This window comes from Psammomys obesus, unplaced genomic scaffold (genome assembly GCF_907164565.1).
Source record: "Psammomys obesus unplaced genomic scaffold, mPsaObe1.curated_primary_1811, whole genome shotgun sequence".
NCBI lineage: Eukaryota > Metazoa > Chordata > Mammalia > Rodentia > Muridae > Psammomys > Psammomys obesus.
The window spans coordinates 31,531,478-31,548,702 of NW_026596046.1; the positions used below are offsets into that span (position 1 = coordinate 31,531,478).

Consider the following 17,225-nt stretch of genomic DNA (forward strand, 5'->3'; position numbering starts at 1 on the left):
ATCGACCACGTCCTGGGAGATCTGGGGCCTGCCATTCATTTCTGCAAGCACAAGTTTCCCTCTGTGTGAAATAAGGGTGAATGGTATTAGGTCTCCATGATGCAATATTGTGCAGTAGAAAACGCCAGCACAAAGTCTTAAACACAGGGCCTGCCTGGCACATGGCAGGCCCGGTGCTCCATCATGAGAAAGGAAGCCAGCACGAAGAGGTGCGCCCCGGGTGACCTGACCCAAAGAAGGACCCTGAGAACATACACGGCCTCCAACAGCTTTTCCCTGTTTGGAAGGCCTCTGCCTGATTTGCATGGGCAGTTAAGACATTAAAAAGGGTTTTGGTCATATTCTGTTTGATGTCTTCCTTTCTGGGGTAATGCCTAATTCGTATCAGATGGCTGCGTTTGCCTAATTTTGGTCATTAGATTAAGGAGGGATGAGGTAGTTTGTCCTCGGGGATAAAAAGAATCAATGGGAGTAAGTGTGATTGGTAACAGCACGCCCGAGCCATACAGCAGGAGCTGAGGGGATGAAGAACAGTACAGACCTCGACATTCCAGTGAGGATGGGGAGGGGCTCTCGGGGACTCACCCTCCGCTGAAGGGTTATTAAAGGTAGTTTATGGCGGCTGGAGGAGGAATGTGGCCGCTGGTGGGTTGTGCAGGCACCTGTGGAGGGGGGCTGGCACCACAGCCATGTACATTCAGGCAGCACTGATAGGCCCAGTGGGTTTTAGAAGCCACAGCCAAAAATGACACGAAGTCGGGAGGGTGAGAGGAGTTGGATGAGAGGACTGAGGGGTGGAGGTGATGGAAATACATCGTATTCATTGTATTCCTGGAATTCTCGGAGAAAATAAAAAATACTCTCTATATATTTAAAGACAACCCATGTCACCGTGACCCACAGACTGGACTGCTCCGTCTCCAAGCCCAGTAGCACAGCTGTTCCGACTCTTGATTGGTCCTGCCCTGTCCACTTAGAAGCAGACACACTCTCCTTATTTACAGCTCATTACAGGACAATTGCTTCTGTGATGTGAAAACGGACATACTTTATCGTAGGAGCAGAATGTTCATGAAACTTGCTTAAATGTTAGTGAAGTCTGAGAAAGTCTTTCCTGTTCACTTGTTCGCCCACCATTTGTACCTACTGGTAAGTGTCGGACTGGGTACAAGTGGCATGACAGTGAGTTGGGAGTTATCTCAAGGGACCCTCAAACCTATAGAACACCTTCATGGGCACCGGAGTTAGCATATGCCTGGGTAAGTGCAGTACTTGGATTTCAGGATTATGCTCGCAAAATGTGAATGGTCTTCAAAAGATAGAGTTGAGTCTATCTGCAAAGTGAGGAAAGGCATGGATTTGCCATTTCAGTGTCTGAGGTAAGTTTCAGGGAGTGAGGAGGAGAGGGCTAGGAAAAACACCAGGGCTACATACCTCTACGTGAATCAGATTCCCAAAATGGAAGGATGAGGGTGTTCATTGGAGTCACTGGCTGAGAGTAGGAATGCTCCAGTCTGGAAGGAAACAGATGGGAGAAAAAATGACAGGCAAGTAAAGTGCTGTAGAGTAGACATTTGAGGAGCAAAGGCATGGTGGAAAGGAACAGTCTTAATCTAGTGAACTCTACCTGGTACCCAGATGGCCAGCATCCCCCTCCACTCCCCTCTTATTCATACGGTAGTGTAGTCAACCAAAGAGCTAAGCCCTTACAGATAATCCCACACTGACTCCTGGACCTTACAAATCACATCGCCCAACAACAGTGTCATGAGCGACCACCACTGTTGCCAAAAACCCCCACCAAAAATGGAACCACTATCCTCCTGCAGAACTGGCTGACTTCTGGGGCCTCTGATTCTGGTGGAAAAGTTACCACAAAGCCTGCTGGGTGATCTGTATGACAGTCAAGGCATGGAGTATGAGGGTCAAGGACACAGAGCCCAAGGCTGGACACTGAGGTCTGGATCATGTCTCCTCCAGCAAACCTGACTTTGGATAAGCTACAAAATCCTCTCTGTATTCTAGTTTCTTCAGCTACAAAATGGGACTCTTGGTAGTGATTACCCCACAAGGTTATCATGCAGATTAGAGTAACATGTGTGCATCCGTTACTCTCCTCATGGCTGAGACGATGCAACCTAAGGAAGGAAGGATTTAGTTTGGATCATGGTTTCAAGAGATGTGCCAGTCCATCCGGTCAGAGAAGGCATGGCGGTGGCAGCCTCACTCCCATGGCAGAAGCAGCTTGTGACTCGTTCAGATTTTATCAAACCAGGAAGCGGGGCATTCAGGCCTCTGCAGAATCAGAGGACAATATCGCTGTCAAGTCCAGCCCCCAGAGGCACACTTTTGTTAAATAGGCCACTGTCCCAGCGGATCTACCACCTTCCATAGTCAGCTGAGAACCAAGCATTGAAACACGTCCCAGTGGAGTCTCTGTTCCACTCTGAAACCTCATGGGCACACGCTGTGCTGGCCACATTTTCTATCCATGTTCTGGACGTCTGCGCCCCCACGTCAATGGCCCGTTAGGTAGTGCTTACATCCTGCTCCAGTGGAGGGGAGCAGCCCACAGCCCCAAACACGTCCGCAGGTCACAGCTCTCAAAGTCTAAGAATGACATGGTCAGTCTTCTCACAGTGACTCCACTGTGAGATTGGAACCAACTTCCTATCTCCCTTACTTTTCTTGTTGCTATGGCAGTAGACCTGACACAAGGAGAATTACCGATTTAGCTCATGGTTTCAGAGGCACTTATGGCATTGATGGCGTGACTTCCGGAGTGGATTACTTCCTTGCTGGTAGGAACTTACGGCATGACATCTTGGCAAATTAGGAAGCAGAGGCTTAAACTAGAACCAAAAGGAGATGGCACTTTCAAAGCCCACCCACAATGACCTACTTCTACTAAAGTCCCAGTCCCAAAGATTCCACTCCCTCCAACAGCTGGACCTGCCTCATTCATGAGCTACTGGAGGACAATTCACATCCAGACCATAACCATATACATGAAAGAGAGGAAGCTGCTGGTTTAAAAACTTGACTTCTTTACCTTCATCACGTCAGCAGAGGTTGAGGGACAAGCCTTCAAGTCCACGTGTGCCCCTGATTTCCCAGGATACTAGGCCTGGATAGGCACACTGTCTCCTCAGTGTCTGTCTTGGTATTGGTTGCAAATGTTGACAAGAGGCATTTTCGTAGGACACCCTGGGCGGTTTAAATTAGACAGAGCTCTGATCACTGTGGCTATGAATATAACTGTTTGATTAAGGTTCAGTGCCGGCTGCATTTTTTTTTGTCTCGCAAACCTCAGCTGAGCTGATTGGATTTCTTTCTCTTCCGTTTTTAACATAAGTAGATTCTGAAATTGGAAAAATAAAATATTCCACAGCCGAAAGAAAAGAATCCACATGGGAAATGAGCCCAGGTGTATGCTTTCGGCATCAAAATCAGGTTAGCAGCACCAGGCACGTTGCTGATGTGTGAAATAGGAACCAGAAAAAGGCCCGTGATATGGCCCGTGTGTAGCAGGGAAGGTGAAATTTGAACCCCAGGCTCCATCCTGGAGGCAGTCAGGGTCCTGAGATCTTACTCTGGGCTCTCATACAGTTCTGGCCTTCTGTCACCTTCACCGAGGTGTACCCATGTGAAGTAGTCCAGGATACTGTGGCTATCAAAGGGCAAAGCGCTGGCATCACTTCCTGGAAGGGCATTTATCAGAGTGCCGCACTGAAGAGACCACTCTCAAATACAAATGGTAATGGCAGCATGTACAGGGTCCCTCCTGACTGCCAGGTGAACTAAACAGATGGGTTAAGTGTGGGAAGTGTGCCATTGCCCTAGCCAGGACAGGCAGGCGAAACTAAACACACACACACACACACACACACACACACACACACACACACACAGTCCTGTCTTTGCACTGAGTAGCAATAGAGCAAGAGCATAGTCCTCCCGTGTGTGCCTCAGTTTCCACTTCCGGAGTACAATGTAAACACAGCTAAAACTAGTGGGCAGATGCTGTGTGTCATGCGTTTTCCTGGCACTTTCTGTGGATACTAGTCTCTTAGGACTAGTATCTTCGTTTTTCACATCAGGATGATGCTATAAGATGAGCTCAGTCGCTTGTGTAAGTCCACAGCTGTTTCATTGCCAGGCCACCCTCCTAACACACAGCCTCAGAGACACTTGGTACCAATGATGCTTAACAGAATAACCTAACTTTTGCTACTTTGAGGCCAGTATTGGTATTAGTAACACATTTCTGTGACCTGGGGACAAAGTTATACACTTTGCAGAAGGCTAAAAGAAGAAAAAAATGTTTCCTGTTTCCGGTATGACTGGATTTCTGGGCACCTATGAATAGAATGCCTTCCCACAATCCCCTGAACATGTATCAGAAAGAAAGCCTCCATGTGGTGTGTAGCAAATGATGAAAAGTACCTCCCTGGCCTGGGTAGTCAGCTGAATGCTTCTGGCCTTTTCTCCCATCGGGTGTGTTAAGACTCTAAAGAGAAAGGTGTCTGTCCATCATGGGCTCAGGATGCCACCATGTTGTACTGAGGCTTGATAGGTTGGAATGTGCTGTGGTTGGGGCTCAAGGTTTCACACTTAGTTCTGTAAAGCCCAGGATGATCCCTGGGCCGGGCTCTGAATGTAGGTTTGAGGGCCTCTGTTCACAGGCTTTGACCACTAGGTAAGCCACGGAACCGTGCAAAGCTCTAGTTCCCAACTATTAAAACAAAGATAATATCTATCCCTTGGTGTTTTCCTCTTATATCATGACTCTTCTTCCATGGCACCACGGCCTTCTGCACCCAAGTGCTGCTGTCACTTGTCAGGTACGGAGGGTTTTAGGAACTCCAGGCACCCTGATCCTTTCTTTACACTTGACCTGACATTCTCCCAACTGCTCCGGGGACACAGCTGGTAGCTGAGGTGGCCGTAAATGCTTTATGTTTTCATCAGCCGTTGGAGAGAGTATGAAAAAGAAATGAAGACGTGGTCACAGAGCCCCTGCAGGGAACGGCCTGTGTTGTGGAAATAGACCACGGCCACGATACTGAAGGTCAGGGCAGTTTATCAGGTCATTTTTCCTAATTCCCTTCACCCAAAGAGCACCCTCAGGAGGAAAACTCACATCCATCAGGTTCCTTCTCTCCCTCCACTTTATTTCCATCAGTAAATTCTCAAGAAATAGCTTTTATTTTCTGATGGACGATGGCGTACCTAGGTGACAGCGACAGGTTGGCTAAAGGCCTGAGAACCTGTGAACCCCTCCCCAGGTTCACGATGGGGAGAGGTGTGAGTGTCACAGTTAAGGTAGAAGAGCTTCAGGTTCAAACCTCCCCTCCCCTTCTACATACTGGCCGCATCACAAGTGTTTTGTGGACAGCTGTACACGCCAGTGTGTTCTAAGAATATGGCGATGACTTGGAGGCTTGAAAACCCGAAGGAATTGCCCCTACGTCAAACTAGAGAGAAGGCAGTCACAGAAAGCTTCCTGGAGGAGGCAGCTTCTAATTTGAGTCAGCCTGGGTAGTGAAGGGAGAACGGCCTTCCAGTCAGAGCAGCTTATGCAAAGCTGTGATTGAAACAGCTTCATGAGGGAGGAGTCTAAGATGGGCTTGACCTTGGCACCTTTCATGGAGGGAGATGGAGAGTAGGGCTCAGAATAAGGGGTCTTACTCAGTGGGCACTGCAGCCACCCACAAGCTTGAAGGCAGAGAGTGGTGTGGTCCAGTTTGCCAGTTCTTAAATTGGCCTGCTGTTTGTTGGCTTCAGCTCCCTGACCTGGTCTTGATTTACCAGTCAAGAGCTGCATGGAGACAAGCCACTCCTCCTCCATGTTCATTCTGTTTGAGGGCAGCAAGAGTGCTCACTCTGCCATCTTCTTTCCAGGACATTCCCTGAGAGGAGCAAAGGAAAGACACCAGGAACCATATTGTCAAAGCCTGGCAGAGACTACCGTAGGTCCTCTGGTGAATGGAGGATTCCCATTTTGCTGACAGACAAATTAAGGCCCATCGAAAGTCATTAGTGAGTCAGTAGCCAAACTGGGGCGTTCTTTGGTCTAGAACTCTGCTACATGAGATGTAATTGGGCATTTCACTTCCTGGCATGTGGACTGTGTGGACACAAGCCCTGAGGCTAGGAAAGCCAGTCCAAAGTTCTTGGTAGGCTCCTACACACACACTATCTTTAAACTCTCCCGTTTCCAGGCTGGCAGGATTGATCCTCCTCCTGTTCTCATGGGATCACTCCCTGTCTCAGGAAGCCAGAGGAGGCTAGTTAGTCACCTCCTCTATATGAGGTGACCACAGGCTGGGGGCCTCCACTAGGCCCACTCCCCTCACCCCACAGTCTAAAAACTGCCTGCCCTCATTCTTGGTGCTTTGTACTCTATGGACTCGGTATCTGTTCCAACACACCCTACACAGGTGTACGTGTATGCACACATACAGGCATGTACACGCTCACACACACACACAACGAGAGCTCGCACACTCGGACACACACACACATGCTCAAGAACACATACACACACACACAATCGCAGTCACTCTGTCGTACCTGTCAAGTGTGGCCCTTTGTTGATTTAGGCCTTGACCTGACTGTTTACAGGTCAGGCCATTTTTGAAAAGGCTACGGAGGTGACAGTGACAGGAAGGAAAACTCACTTGACAGGCAGAACGCTCTCCCAGGACAAACTCAGCCTTGAGGTAGACGCAGATTTAAGGGAAGGCACGAAGCCAGAAATGACACCCCACCACCCACCGCCAAGGCTCCTGGCTTCAGCTGGCCTTTTCCAACGAGTCTGTTAAGCTGGACAGTGAAGTCTTATCTGCCCACCTCCGTATACAGCACCAGTACTTAGAAATTAGAAGGGAAGCGTGCAGGAAACAGGAAAGCAGGAAGAAGGGAGAAGCCCATGATTCTCTTTCATCTTTTTTGGTACCCAGCCATACAGCACACTAGGAGTGTCTTTTGCAACCAGATGCTCATGAGCAAATATCACAGGTTCACCCGACACCCATGATTTAGTCTTGTATTCTGGAATTGGGACAGTCTCCCTCTACCTCCTCTCCCTGTTAGTCAGTCCAGGGAACTGGGACTCGGGTACATTAGGTGCCTTCCTCAAGATCACAGAGCAAATTAGCTGCTGGTAGGGGCAACCGAAAAGTCATGTGCAGGTGGGCACCTGCCGAGTTACACTGTTCAGGCGGGGAGCCCTGTCACGCTAGCCACACACCACACTTAGAAAACACGGACTTTGATGACCTTGGCTTAGTCTGTGAATTCCTGGGACTCTAGCGGTGGAGAGGGTTGCTGATTGTGTCTCTGTCTGATGGTCTTGGAACACTGCTCCGCTCCCCTTGCTTGCATAGAGAAAGTAGGACCCTCCACCACATCCCATGCTGAGGCCTGATCCAGCAGGGCATCCACCCCTAGAGAGGAACCTGAGGTCCAGTTAATGGCCTGAGGGTTCTGTCTCATTATTATTACTATCATTGACTCTAAAAGTCTGGAAGTCAAAGTGAGCCCACTGAACACTGCCAGGCTACAGACTTGCCTGTCTGTGACCTCTCTGTAGCACTTTGCTCCAGAACTCTGCCTCACAGAAATGAGAAAGTAAAGCGTCTTTCAACCTCAAGGTTACTTCCAGCATGAGAAGGTCCCCACACCATCTTGGGACTGTTTCAGCCACAGCCTTTGCTCACACCAGCCACCCACCTGGATACCCTCTTCGTCCCCCCTAGGAGCCTTACCCTTCCTCTGGTTTAGCACCAGTTCCAGCCCTTGCTCTTCCTAGAGTTTCTTAGACCACCATATCCACATGCTTTGTAACCTGGAAAAACTGTGGCTGTTGCTGAGGACCGAGACCTCAGTGGCTTGCACTGGACTGAGGAGAGGGGGCTTCCTTCAGTCTGCTATCCTGCCTCAAGCATTCTCCCGGCCTCACAGTGAGCCAAACCTACTGAAATTTAGCTCAGGGACAGGGGACTATCAGGTATGAAGTCTTCAAGGCTCAGAGAAGGGCAGAGAATGATCTGGAACTTAGAATGGAGCAAACAGTAACTGTTACCTCGGTGCGTGCCTCTGGGATGGGCGTGCCTCTGGGATTTGCCAGCTTCCCTGGCTGCGTCCTGCCTGCAGCTACTGGGACTCTGAGAAACAGCCCTTCCTCATTTCCCTTTTAGGGAGCACTGTATCGGACAGTGGACCTTTGGCCTGCACTGCCCCGCTGTTCCAACCCATGTGAACTCATTGTGATAGTCTGCCTCATATTTGGTCTGCCTCATATAAATGAGAAAGTAAAGCATCTTGCAACCTCCAGGCTCCAAAGTTCTGTAGGGGCTGCCCTATCTCGAGGGCCCTTCCCTCTCCCTAAGTCCTTCTAGTGTGTCAGACCGAATACCATTGAGAATTCCTGTACAGTGGCCATTAAAGGGACATCAGTGAAAATGAACAGCAAATATTCTGTACAGAGAGGAAGTGAATGAATGGTAAACACAGCCCCAAAGACCTATCCCTCACCTCCTGCTCACACCAGGGCTTGCTTTTAGATTGGAATCCATTCTAGGTTGAAACATAATACTAATGATAATTCTCTTTATAACTCCTGCTCGGGACTTTACAGTTTCCAGCTACTGCCATGTACCTTTGACAGGTGACAAAGTTAAAACCCAAGTTTAATAAATTGTCTGTGACACCACGGCTCCAAGGAGGCAGAGCTGAGACGAGAAGCGGGGCCATCAGATGCTGCTGCAGACTGTGGTGACAAAGAACTCCCTGGTCTCTCTAAATTGGACTTGTAGGCCAAGGTTCATTAGCTAAGTTCTCAGCGCCTCTACATCACCATCCCGAGTCCATGGTGGTCGATGGCATTTTAATGGAAGCCAGATAATTCTTTCTGTTGGCATGCTCAGGCAGCTGGAGTTTTTGTGTTTTATGATAATTAAATACCATCATCTTTCATATCCGACGATCTTCAGGGCCTGATTAATGACTGCAGTGCACACTGGGGTCATCATTAACTCTGAAGCAAAGAGAGCTTTGGGCACCTGTCTGTGGTTTGGCAGAGTTGGTGTGTGGGGGCACCTGACCTGGCACCCTCTCTTGGAGCTATCTTTGATGTCCTTAGATCTCAGCACTTGAGTCTCACGGCTGAGCCATAGCTATAAAGTTTATGTGGTTTGGTTTTTTTTTCTCCCAATCATGGCCTCCTCCACTGTAGCCATTTCCTAGGAAGGCACCCTGCCATTGATCTGGGGCATGTTCGGGCCTCTACCTCCCACCCCCGCCTCAGCCTCCACCAGCCCCAGAGCTTCCTTCGGCGCTAATGTGGCCACAGTAATACCAGCTCCTACTCAGTGATGTCTGCTGGCCTCTCACCTCCAGGCAGCCACCACCTGGACCTGCCCCACGGTCCCTCCGCACCCCCTACCACTGCCCGTCACGGCCACCCCAGCACCGTGCTCTTTTAGACTTCCATCACCTTGCCCACTCATCGTTCTCTGCCCAGAGTGTCCCACAATGCAGGCCCACGTGTTGCCTCTCATGCCCTCTTCCTGGACCCCTGCTAAAGTCAAGCAGCCATGCTCTGTGCCTCGCTCCAGGGGCTCCAGGGCTGGAGCGCAGTGACAGGATGATAGCCATCAGCACCTGTTCCCCCCATATGGCAGACACTGTTGAGTGCGCTTGGCCTGTCCTGATCCACTTGGACAAAAGCGAAGGATTTCACACTACAGTCCTAAAGCCAGAAGCCAGTCTGCCGAAGTTCAAATTCTGGCTTCGCTGCCTCATCATTTGTAAGTGTGGGCAGTTGCTTGGACTTCCTGTGAGGAATAACAGTGGCTTCTTCTTTTGAAAACCATCGCGTGATGTCCTGAGTAAAAGAATTTAGTGTCTGTTTCTCAGTAAGTCCTCAGTATACGTGAACTGAGGTGTGATGACATCACACAGAGTTCATGGCCTTAAGTACTGTCTAACTAGATCGAGTGTTTCAAAGTTGAGCATGTTTGTGAATCTCCATCTTCAACCTGTAAGAGACCATCACTTCTCTACCTTTTTGTTGCCATTTCTAACGCATCACGTTTTCTAAATGAGTGAGTAGCTAGAGGCTCAGAGCAGTGGCGACAGGCCCCAACGTCACATCCCCTGACAGAGGCAGAAGCTGCTCTGTGAGACCCCTGTGCTCTTCTCAGCCAGCCACACCCTAAAACTGACACTCATCAAGGAAGATGTGTGTTTTTACCCAAGAGCCCCTCTGCCCTAACAAAGGATAGATAGAGCTGCTCCCAGTCTCACAGCCTGGAGAGGCTCATCTAATGCATCAAAGAGCCTTACTCTTTGAAAACCCTGGATCCCGGGGCACCTAGCTCTGAGGGTCGGGGCCAGCCATTCTGGTCACTTCTCTGATCTGTGTTGAGCTCCAGCTGCTTTTCTGACTTCCAGGAGCCGGGGACTAACCATAGTGAAATCCATCAGCCGTTGTGAAAGGGCACTGCTCATTATCTTCCTGTTCTCCCCCTCTCACTCCTTTTGTTTTAGAACTTCTGTTTTAAAGTAAAGAATCATCTCCATGGTGACATTGAGTGCTTTATGGTTCATTCATTCATGCGCCTTTCTCATGGTTGTGGGTAGCTACTATCTAGCAGCTGCCATTTGCAGGTTTGCAGGATATAGATCCATGGCAGAGTATTCGTCTAGCACACACGAGGCCCCAGGTTTAGTCCCCAGCGCTAGAAAGGAAATAGTTATCGTCTAGTTTAAAGTGCTGTATGCCAGGCACTGTGCTGAGGACCTGACGTGCGGCATCTCGTTGGAATTTCAAAACAGCCTTATATGGTGGGCATCGTCTCTAGAGAGAAATCTAGAGATTGTTCTAGAAAGCTCCAGAAAACTCCAATTCCCGAAGAAGTTTGGTGACTTGCTAGACATCATAGGGGTTTTTTTAATGCTACATTAAAATGCTTACATTTACTTATGAGTGTGAATGCATGCATGTAGATTGCATGTGCATATGTGTGTGCATCTGCACGTGTGTGCACACTCGTGCCATGACACATGCTTGTGTGTGTGTGTGAAAGCATGCATGGGAAGTCAGGAAACACCTTGCCAGCCCCACCGTCACAACTTGTAAGTGAAAGAGGCTACACTTGAACTCAGAGCTGTGGGACGCCAGGGCCTTTTCTGTGATCCCCTGCTCTGCTCAGCTCACTAAGGGCACCACCATCTGATCTCAGCTTGGGGAGAGTTGGCAGAGACCCCAGTGGTCAGGATTCCTGAACATATAAAATAAAAGAAGGTACTGGAGAATCCTGGCAACTGTGAATATTTGTTTATGTATTTATTCCGGGTTTATAAGAGAGGATCTCACTCTAACCAAGCCTGTCATAGAACGTTCTGTGTAGCCCAGGTTGGCTTCAGACTCATTGGAGGCAATCCTCCTGCCTCAGCCTCCTTGATTCATTACATGCACAAGTCACCGAAAACACCCGGGGGGGGGGGTGTGTTTAGAAGAATCAAAGATTGTCCCAGGAGAGCAGGCTTGCAGAACTCAGCTAGTGCGGTGGCCTTTATGGACGGTGGTGTCTATTTAACTGTGAAAGGGCTTATGTGTGGGCTGGATGGAGTGATATGGGCTGGATGGAGTGATACTGAATCAGTGGGAAGAGGGTGTAGATTGGAATTACAGCAGAATTTTACAATGTTGTGGGGTTTCTAAACCCCAGTGAGTTGGGTATTCCTGCTCAGACACATAGCAAAGGTATGTTAGCCTGAGAGTACTTTCACTGCCACTGGCCATAGACTAAACTGTATCAGATGCAAAGGCACATGGTTTTAGAAGACAGAAGTCGGTGGCTTCTCAGGACTTAGCTTCCGTATACAAAAAGGGGGTGAGGGAGAATGATGCCAATAATTCCCTCTAGGGGTTGCTGTGAGCATTACAGAAGTTAAAGCTCTGAAAGCTCAGAGTAGGTATGTAAACACATGGCAGTCATTGCTAATATCAATATAAGTAAAACGTCAAAGGGGGATGCCTCCTAGGGCAGGGCAGGTGCAGTCTTCCCTGCCCGGCTGGCCATGGTCAACCCTGGCCTTGCAGGATCATTCACTACTTCGCTGCTGAGGCACCCCACAGGTAGAAAGGCCTCAGTGGGGCTGGGGCTACTTCTTATGCTGGATTCTGTCCCAGTTCTGTCTATATTAAAATGCTGCTTGCCACATTTGTGTTGCATGTTTGATCCCAGCGCCTGGGAGGCAGAGGCAGGTAGATCTCCTTGAGTTTGAGGTCTCTCTGCCTTACACAGTGTAGCGGTTCTCAGCCTTCCTAACGCGGCCACCCTTTCATACAGTTTCTTCTGCTGTGGGGACCCCGGCCATAAAACTACTTCACTGCTACTTCGTAAGTGTCATTTTGCTGCTGTGATGAATCCTAATGTAAATCTGACAGGAAGACTATCTGATATGACACCCTGTACAAGAGTTGTTTGGCCCCGAAGGGGCTGCAGCCCACATGCTGAGAACCGCTAACATGCTAACATGGTTAGTTCCAGGACAGCCAGAGCAATGTAGGAGGTCCTGACCCAAACAAAAGCTTTACTCAGGGAGAGCCAGTCACAGCGAATGGCCCTAAGCCACACTTCCTTTCTTGATCGAAGGCTATTTGTTCACTGGGAGGAGAGGGGGTATTCTACCTGCACAGGTTGGGTTGACTCCCAGGTGTGCTAGCCTCGGCTGCCCCAGGACTTCAGCATCTTCAGGGGGGAGTGCATTCATCCCCACTCGATGGCCTCGGGGGACCTGCACTGAAGTTTCAACCCGCTGAACCACCTCAGCCACTCCTGACCTCTGAGGGTCATATGGCTAGAGGAGGTAGTTGTGGGGAGCTGATGAAAGAGGGGACCAGGGTACATCAGAGTCCAGGGGTCTGTAGGCCCAACACAGACTGTTCACTGAAGCTAGCAGCCTGGAGTGCATCCCCTTTGGGTGGATTATTATTCTCTTCTTCCTTCTACTTCCTCCGCCAGTGTGCCTGCCCCCAATCCACTTTGTATCTCTTTGCCTAAAAAGCAGAGTGACATATCCTCCATTAACTTTCCTGTCGACTGCCAAACTTGGTATCATTGTAGTGCTTTCTTCTTGGTAATAAATGCACTTCCCATTTCACAGATGAGGAAACTGAGGCTCAAAGATGTTGAGTGGCCTGTCCAGTATTGCATGTTTAGTAAGTGGCAGACTCTAGCCTGGATTCTAATATCCTAACTTCTTCCCCCATTACCCCATTCAGCTTTTACAAGAGGAGGCATTCTGTGAGTTGCTTAGGTGAAGGGGAAAGATTCACTGCCAGGCCTACCATCGCTATAGCAAGCTCTGTTTGCTTTCCTTATTGGCAAATAGAATCTGCTTTACCACATTCCCATGGGAACCGAATTCTCTACGCCAACCGCAGGCTTGGTTTCTGTTGTTGTTCACCTTCGCTAGTGACGGTAATACCTGTGGCTCTGTGTAGCTGGAAGAACTAAATAAAACATTTACCTCAGTCTTCACATCTGTGGGGGGGGGGGCACAGAACAGCATTTGGTACACAGTGTGTGCTCAGCAAGTGAGCCCGTAGTTTTTATCCACCCAGACGCAACCGTGGTTCACTGGGCTCAGAAGTCCTCCTCTCCTCAGGGCCTCCTGGCCTAGCCCTTCACAGGCGCACCCGCCCCCTACAGAGCTCCGCCCTGGCTCTGTGTTCATAGAGGCATCAGACTCTCAGCTAACTTTTCTTTGCACTTATTAATTTCATTTACTATGCATCGTTCATGAGATCAGTGGTTCTCAAGTTGAAGCAAACGTCAGTCACCCACAGCCCTGGAAAGTCAGATTCCTTGGGCTCCTACCCCCTGGTTCTTGACTCAGTACATCTGGGTCAGGGTGCTAGAACTTCCATCTCAAACACACTCACTCCCAGATGAGGAAGCCACAGGTGTGAGATGATACTCTAAAGACCAAAACCACAAAATAGGACAGATAAAAGGTGAAGCTGTGGATAGGAATGAAGTTGGTGATATGGGCAGCTGAAGTCTCACGTGCTTGCACACGCTCTCTCTCTCTCTCTCAATCTTGTTTTTTTATTACTCTCCTAATGTTTAAGTTCAGTGTATGGGATGGGAATTTTGATTTTGTTTTTTGCCCCAACACATGCATAGAACAGAAGGAACTTGGAACTATCTGTGACCTATAGATTTGATTGAATGATATAATATATACTTTGCTATCTGCAGATATCTGCAGTCTTGGTTGGTCCTCTATGGCTGTCCCTCTCACCGGGGACAGCACCCAGCCGGTGGCCCATTGACCGTGACTGCTTTCTCCCTAGATCATCCTAGTGGCCTGCAGAACCACCCTCGGCTCCGGACACCACCGCCGCCCCTCCCCCATGCCCACACCCCCAACCAGCACCACGCGGCCTCCATCAACTCCTTGAACAGGGGCAACTTCACCCCAAGGAGCAACCCAAGCCCAGCGCCAACAGACCACTCACTCTCCGGGGAGCCCACGGCAGGCAGCGCCCAGGAGCCAACCCATGCCCAGGACAACTGGCTACTCAACAGTAACATCCCACTGGAGACCAGGTGGGTCCCAGTGGACTGAGGCTGGGAGGGGACGGGTGTGCTGGGCGGGCAGAGGGCAGACCAGCTGGGGTCTAACGTCTGTTGGTGGCCTGAATGGCAGGAAATGTGTCTAAGCCTGGCCTCGGCCTGCTGCTCTCCGATGGTAGGAGGAGCCAGGGGAGGCTGGGAGTTTAGAACCCACCAGGGCTGAAGTCCAGTGTTAGCCTGCTGCTTACTAAAGGTATGACACTGGTCAGGTTGACAGACTCGTGAGTACCGCCTCCCTCGTCTACACAATGGAAATGAGGCTGGGTGGGCAAGGATTTTATAAAAGCAGACAAGAGGTGTGCAAAGGAGGAAGGCATGGGAGTAGGACAGAGCAGGCACTCAGTTCCACTTTGGCTGGGTCCTCAACTCAGCCAACTGGGGGTGATTTCACTGCCCTGTGCTTAGCATCAGACATGCCTAGACTGGACAGGTACTCTGTGAAAGCTGCTCTCCCCTTCCCTTCTTCTGCCCTGATGTCTTGACACAGTGATAGCCCCGGAGCTTTTTCGGTCAGCATTGGTAGCATAGGCTTTTGTATCAGCATTGGTAGCATAGGCTTTTGTATCAGCATTGGTAGCATAGGCTTTCGTATCGTGCTGTCATGCAATGCTCACACCTTGATGAAATGGGTTTTCCTATGATGCCCCCATCCAGGAGTTCTGGAAGATGAATGTCAGTGAGTCTGTGACAGCTCAGGTGACACAGGAGGTTGATACTCAGCTTGGACTTGAGCCCAGGGTGTGAGACTGTCCGTCCAGTACTGTTACCCTGCGGTTCACTCCCTTCTTTCAGGAGTGCGAAGGGCTGTTTCCTTCACCCAGGGACTGCAGTCAGTCTGAGTCTTGCACCCACCTGCCTCTCTGGTGCTTAGCCAGTTTTCCAAAATGGTGTGTGTGTATGTGTGTGTGTGTGTGTGTGTGTGCATGTGCACGTGTGTGTGATTGTAAAAACCGTGCAACTCACTTAAGAAATCATGGGGAAGATAAAAAGAGAATTAGATTAGGACTTTGTCACCTCTAAGGCACCCCAGTAACTCTGCCTACGATCCTCTGAACTTCATTCTGTGTGAATCAGGGTTCTAAGGTACTGAGACAGAAGCCCTTGATCCTCCTATAAGCCTGGCCTAGAACTGGCAAAGAATCAATTCTGCTTTATTTTGTTGGCTGAAGTTGTCATGAGCCAGCCAGCTTCAAGGGGAGAGGAAACAGATCCCACTTCTTAATGCAAGAAGCATCAAAGTTTTAGCAGCCACCTTTAACCCACCACCCTCCATCATTAGGCTTTTCTAACAGTTACACTGAGATATGATATATTAGGGACTCTGTGACTTTGCAATAGTACCTGTTCTCGGTAAGTACTCACTTGATGCCTACTATTTGCTAAGATATTGGAGAGACCAGCCTCTTGCAGCAGAAGGTCATGATAGAGGAAGCTGGAGGCATGTTTGCTTTAATTACCATGGGGTTCCCCAGCCCTGGACACAGTGCTCGCCACGGCATGGTGGGAGCTTAAATGTGAACACGCAGGAAGAAGAGCGAAGATAGGACAAATGGGTGACTAACTATGCTTAACTGAGATTGAGAGGGGGAAGGGACAATGTCCCAAGGGCCCTAGAGCCATGTGATTGAGATAAAGAGAATCAGAAGTCTTGAGGGTACAGAAGGAAAGATGAAGAGGCTCAATAGAGCCAGTCCTACTTACCAGGTTGCCGCCAAGGCTTTTGCCAATACCCAGGAGAGGGCCCTAGTACTACACACACACACACACACACACACACACACACACACACACACACACCCTTCCCTCATTGCTAAGCAGAATCCATGCTGAGATTCTAAGCTAATGTGCAGATACCAAAGCAGCTGGTAGGATGACCAAGAGGGATTGCATTTCATCCTGGCAGGAAAAGGAAGGCTATCAGAAGGATGAAGAGAGGAGGATTCTGTAGACCTATTCCTTCCTTATACCCCTTGGACCTCTGCCAATTCCTAAGGTTAACTAAGTCCTCCAGGGAGGAGCCTGGACCTACTTGTGCTCCCTAGAGCTGGAGCCAGCCCTACATGAACATCTGTGGTTCTTCAGTGGGGAGCCATGTGCCGAAGGTCCCCCAGCCTCTGATCCACTTCCTTGACTGGCTGCAGCATCAGGCACTTAATTGATTTCCCAGGGACTGTCTGATTAATAACCCATCAGGCTCCCGTCTGATGCAGGGGAAGCCTGAACAGAAGGCCGCCAGACCTCTGCTCTGCCTCAGCTCATCCCAGGCCTGCTTCAGCAACCTGGAGCCCGTTTTGTGGTCATACCGAATTTGGAAAATGGCCTATGTAACCTCAGGGATGAGGGCTACCCAGCAATCTGTAGGCCAGCCCTACTGTGGCTCCCCAAATGAGACATGGCGCCTTCTGACGGGTCAGGGCAACCGCAGAAAGTCACCTAACCCTCCGAGCCTCACTGCTTTATTTGTAAAATGAGCACTGCAGAGTTGGAAAGAGCAGTCTTCCCTGTCACTGGGTGACTTGATCTCAGAGATACGTAAGACAAAGCCCACTGCCCTGCAAGCAGCTT

General features: G+C 49.6%; 1 protein-coding gene across 2 annotated transcripts in view; it reads left to right on the plus strand.

Annotated features, from left to right (window-relative positions):
• Tenm4 (teneurin transmembrane protein 4) overlaps positions 1–17,225 on the plus strand; it is a 697,438-nt gene that overhangs the window by 467,309 nt on the left and 212,904 nt on the right. For both annotated transcript variants that reach the window (XM_055623346.1, XM_055623347.1), the window contains exon 8: positions 14,378–14,633. In XM_055623346.1, the coding sequence (XP_055479321.1) occupies positions 14,378–14,633 (256 nt within the window). The remainder of the gene's footprint in view (positions 1–14,377; positions 14,634–17,225) is intronic.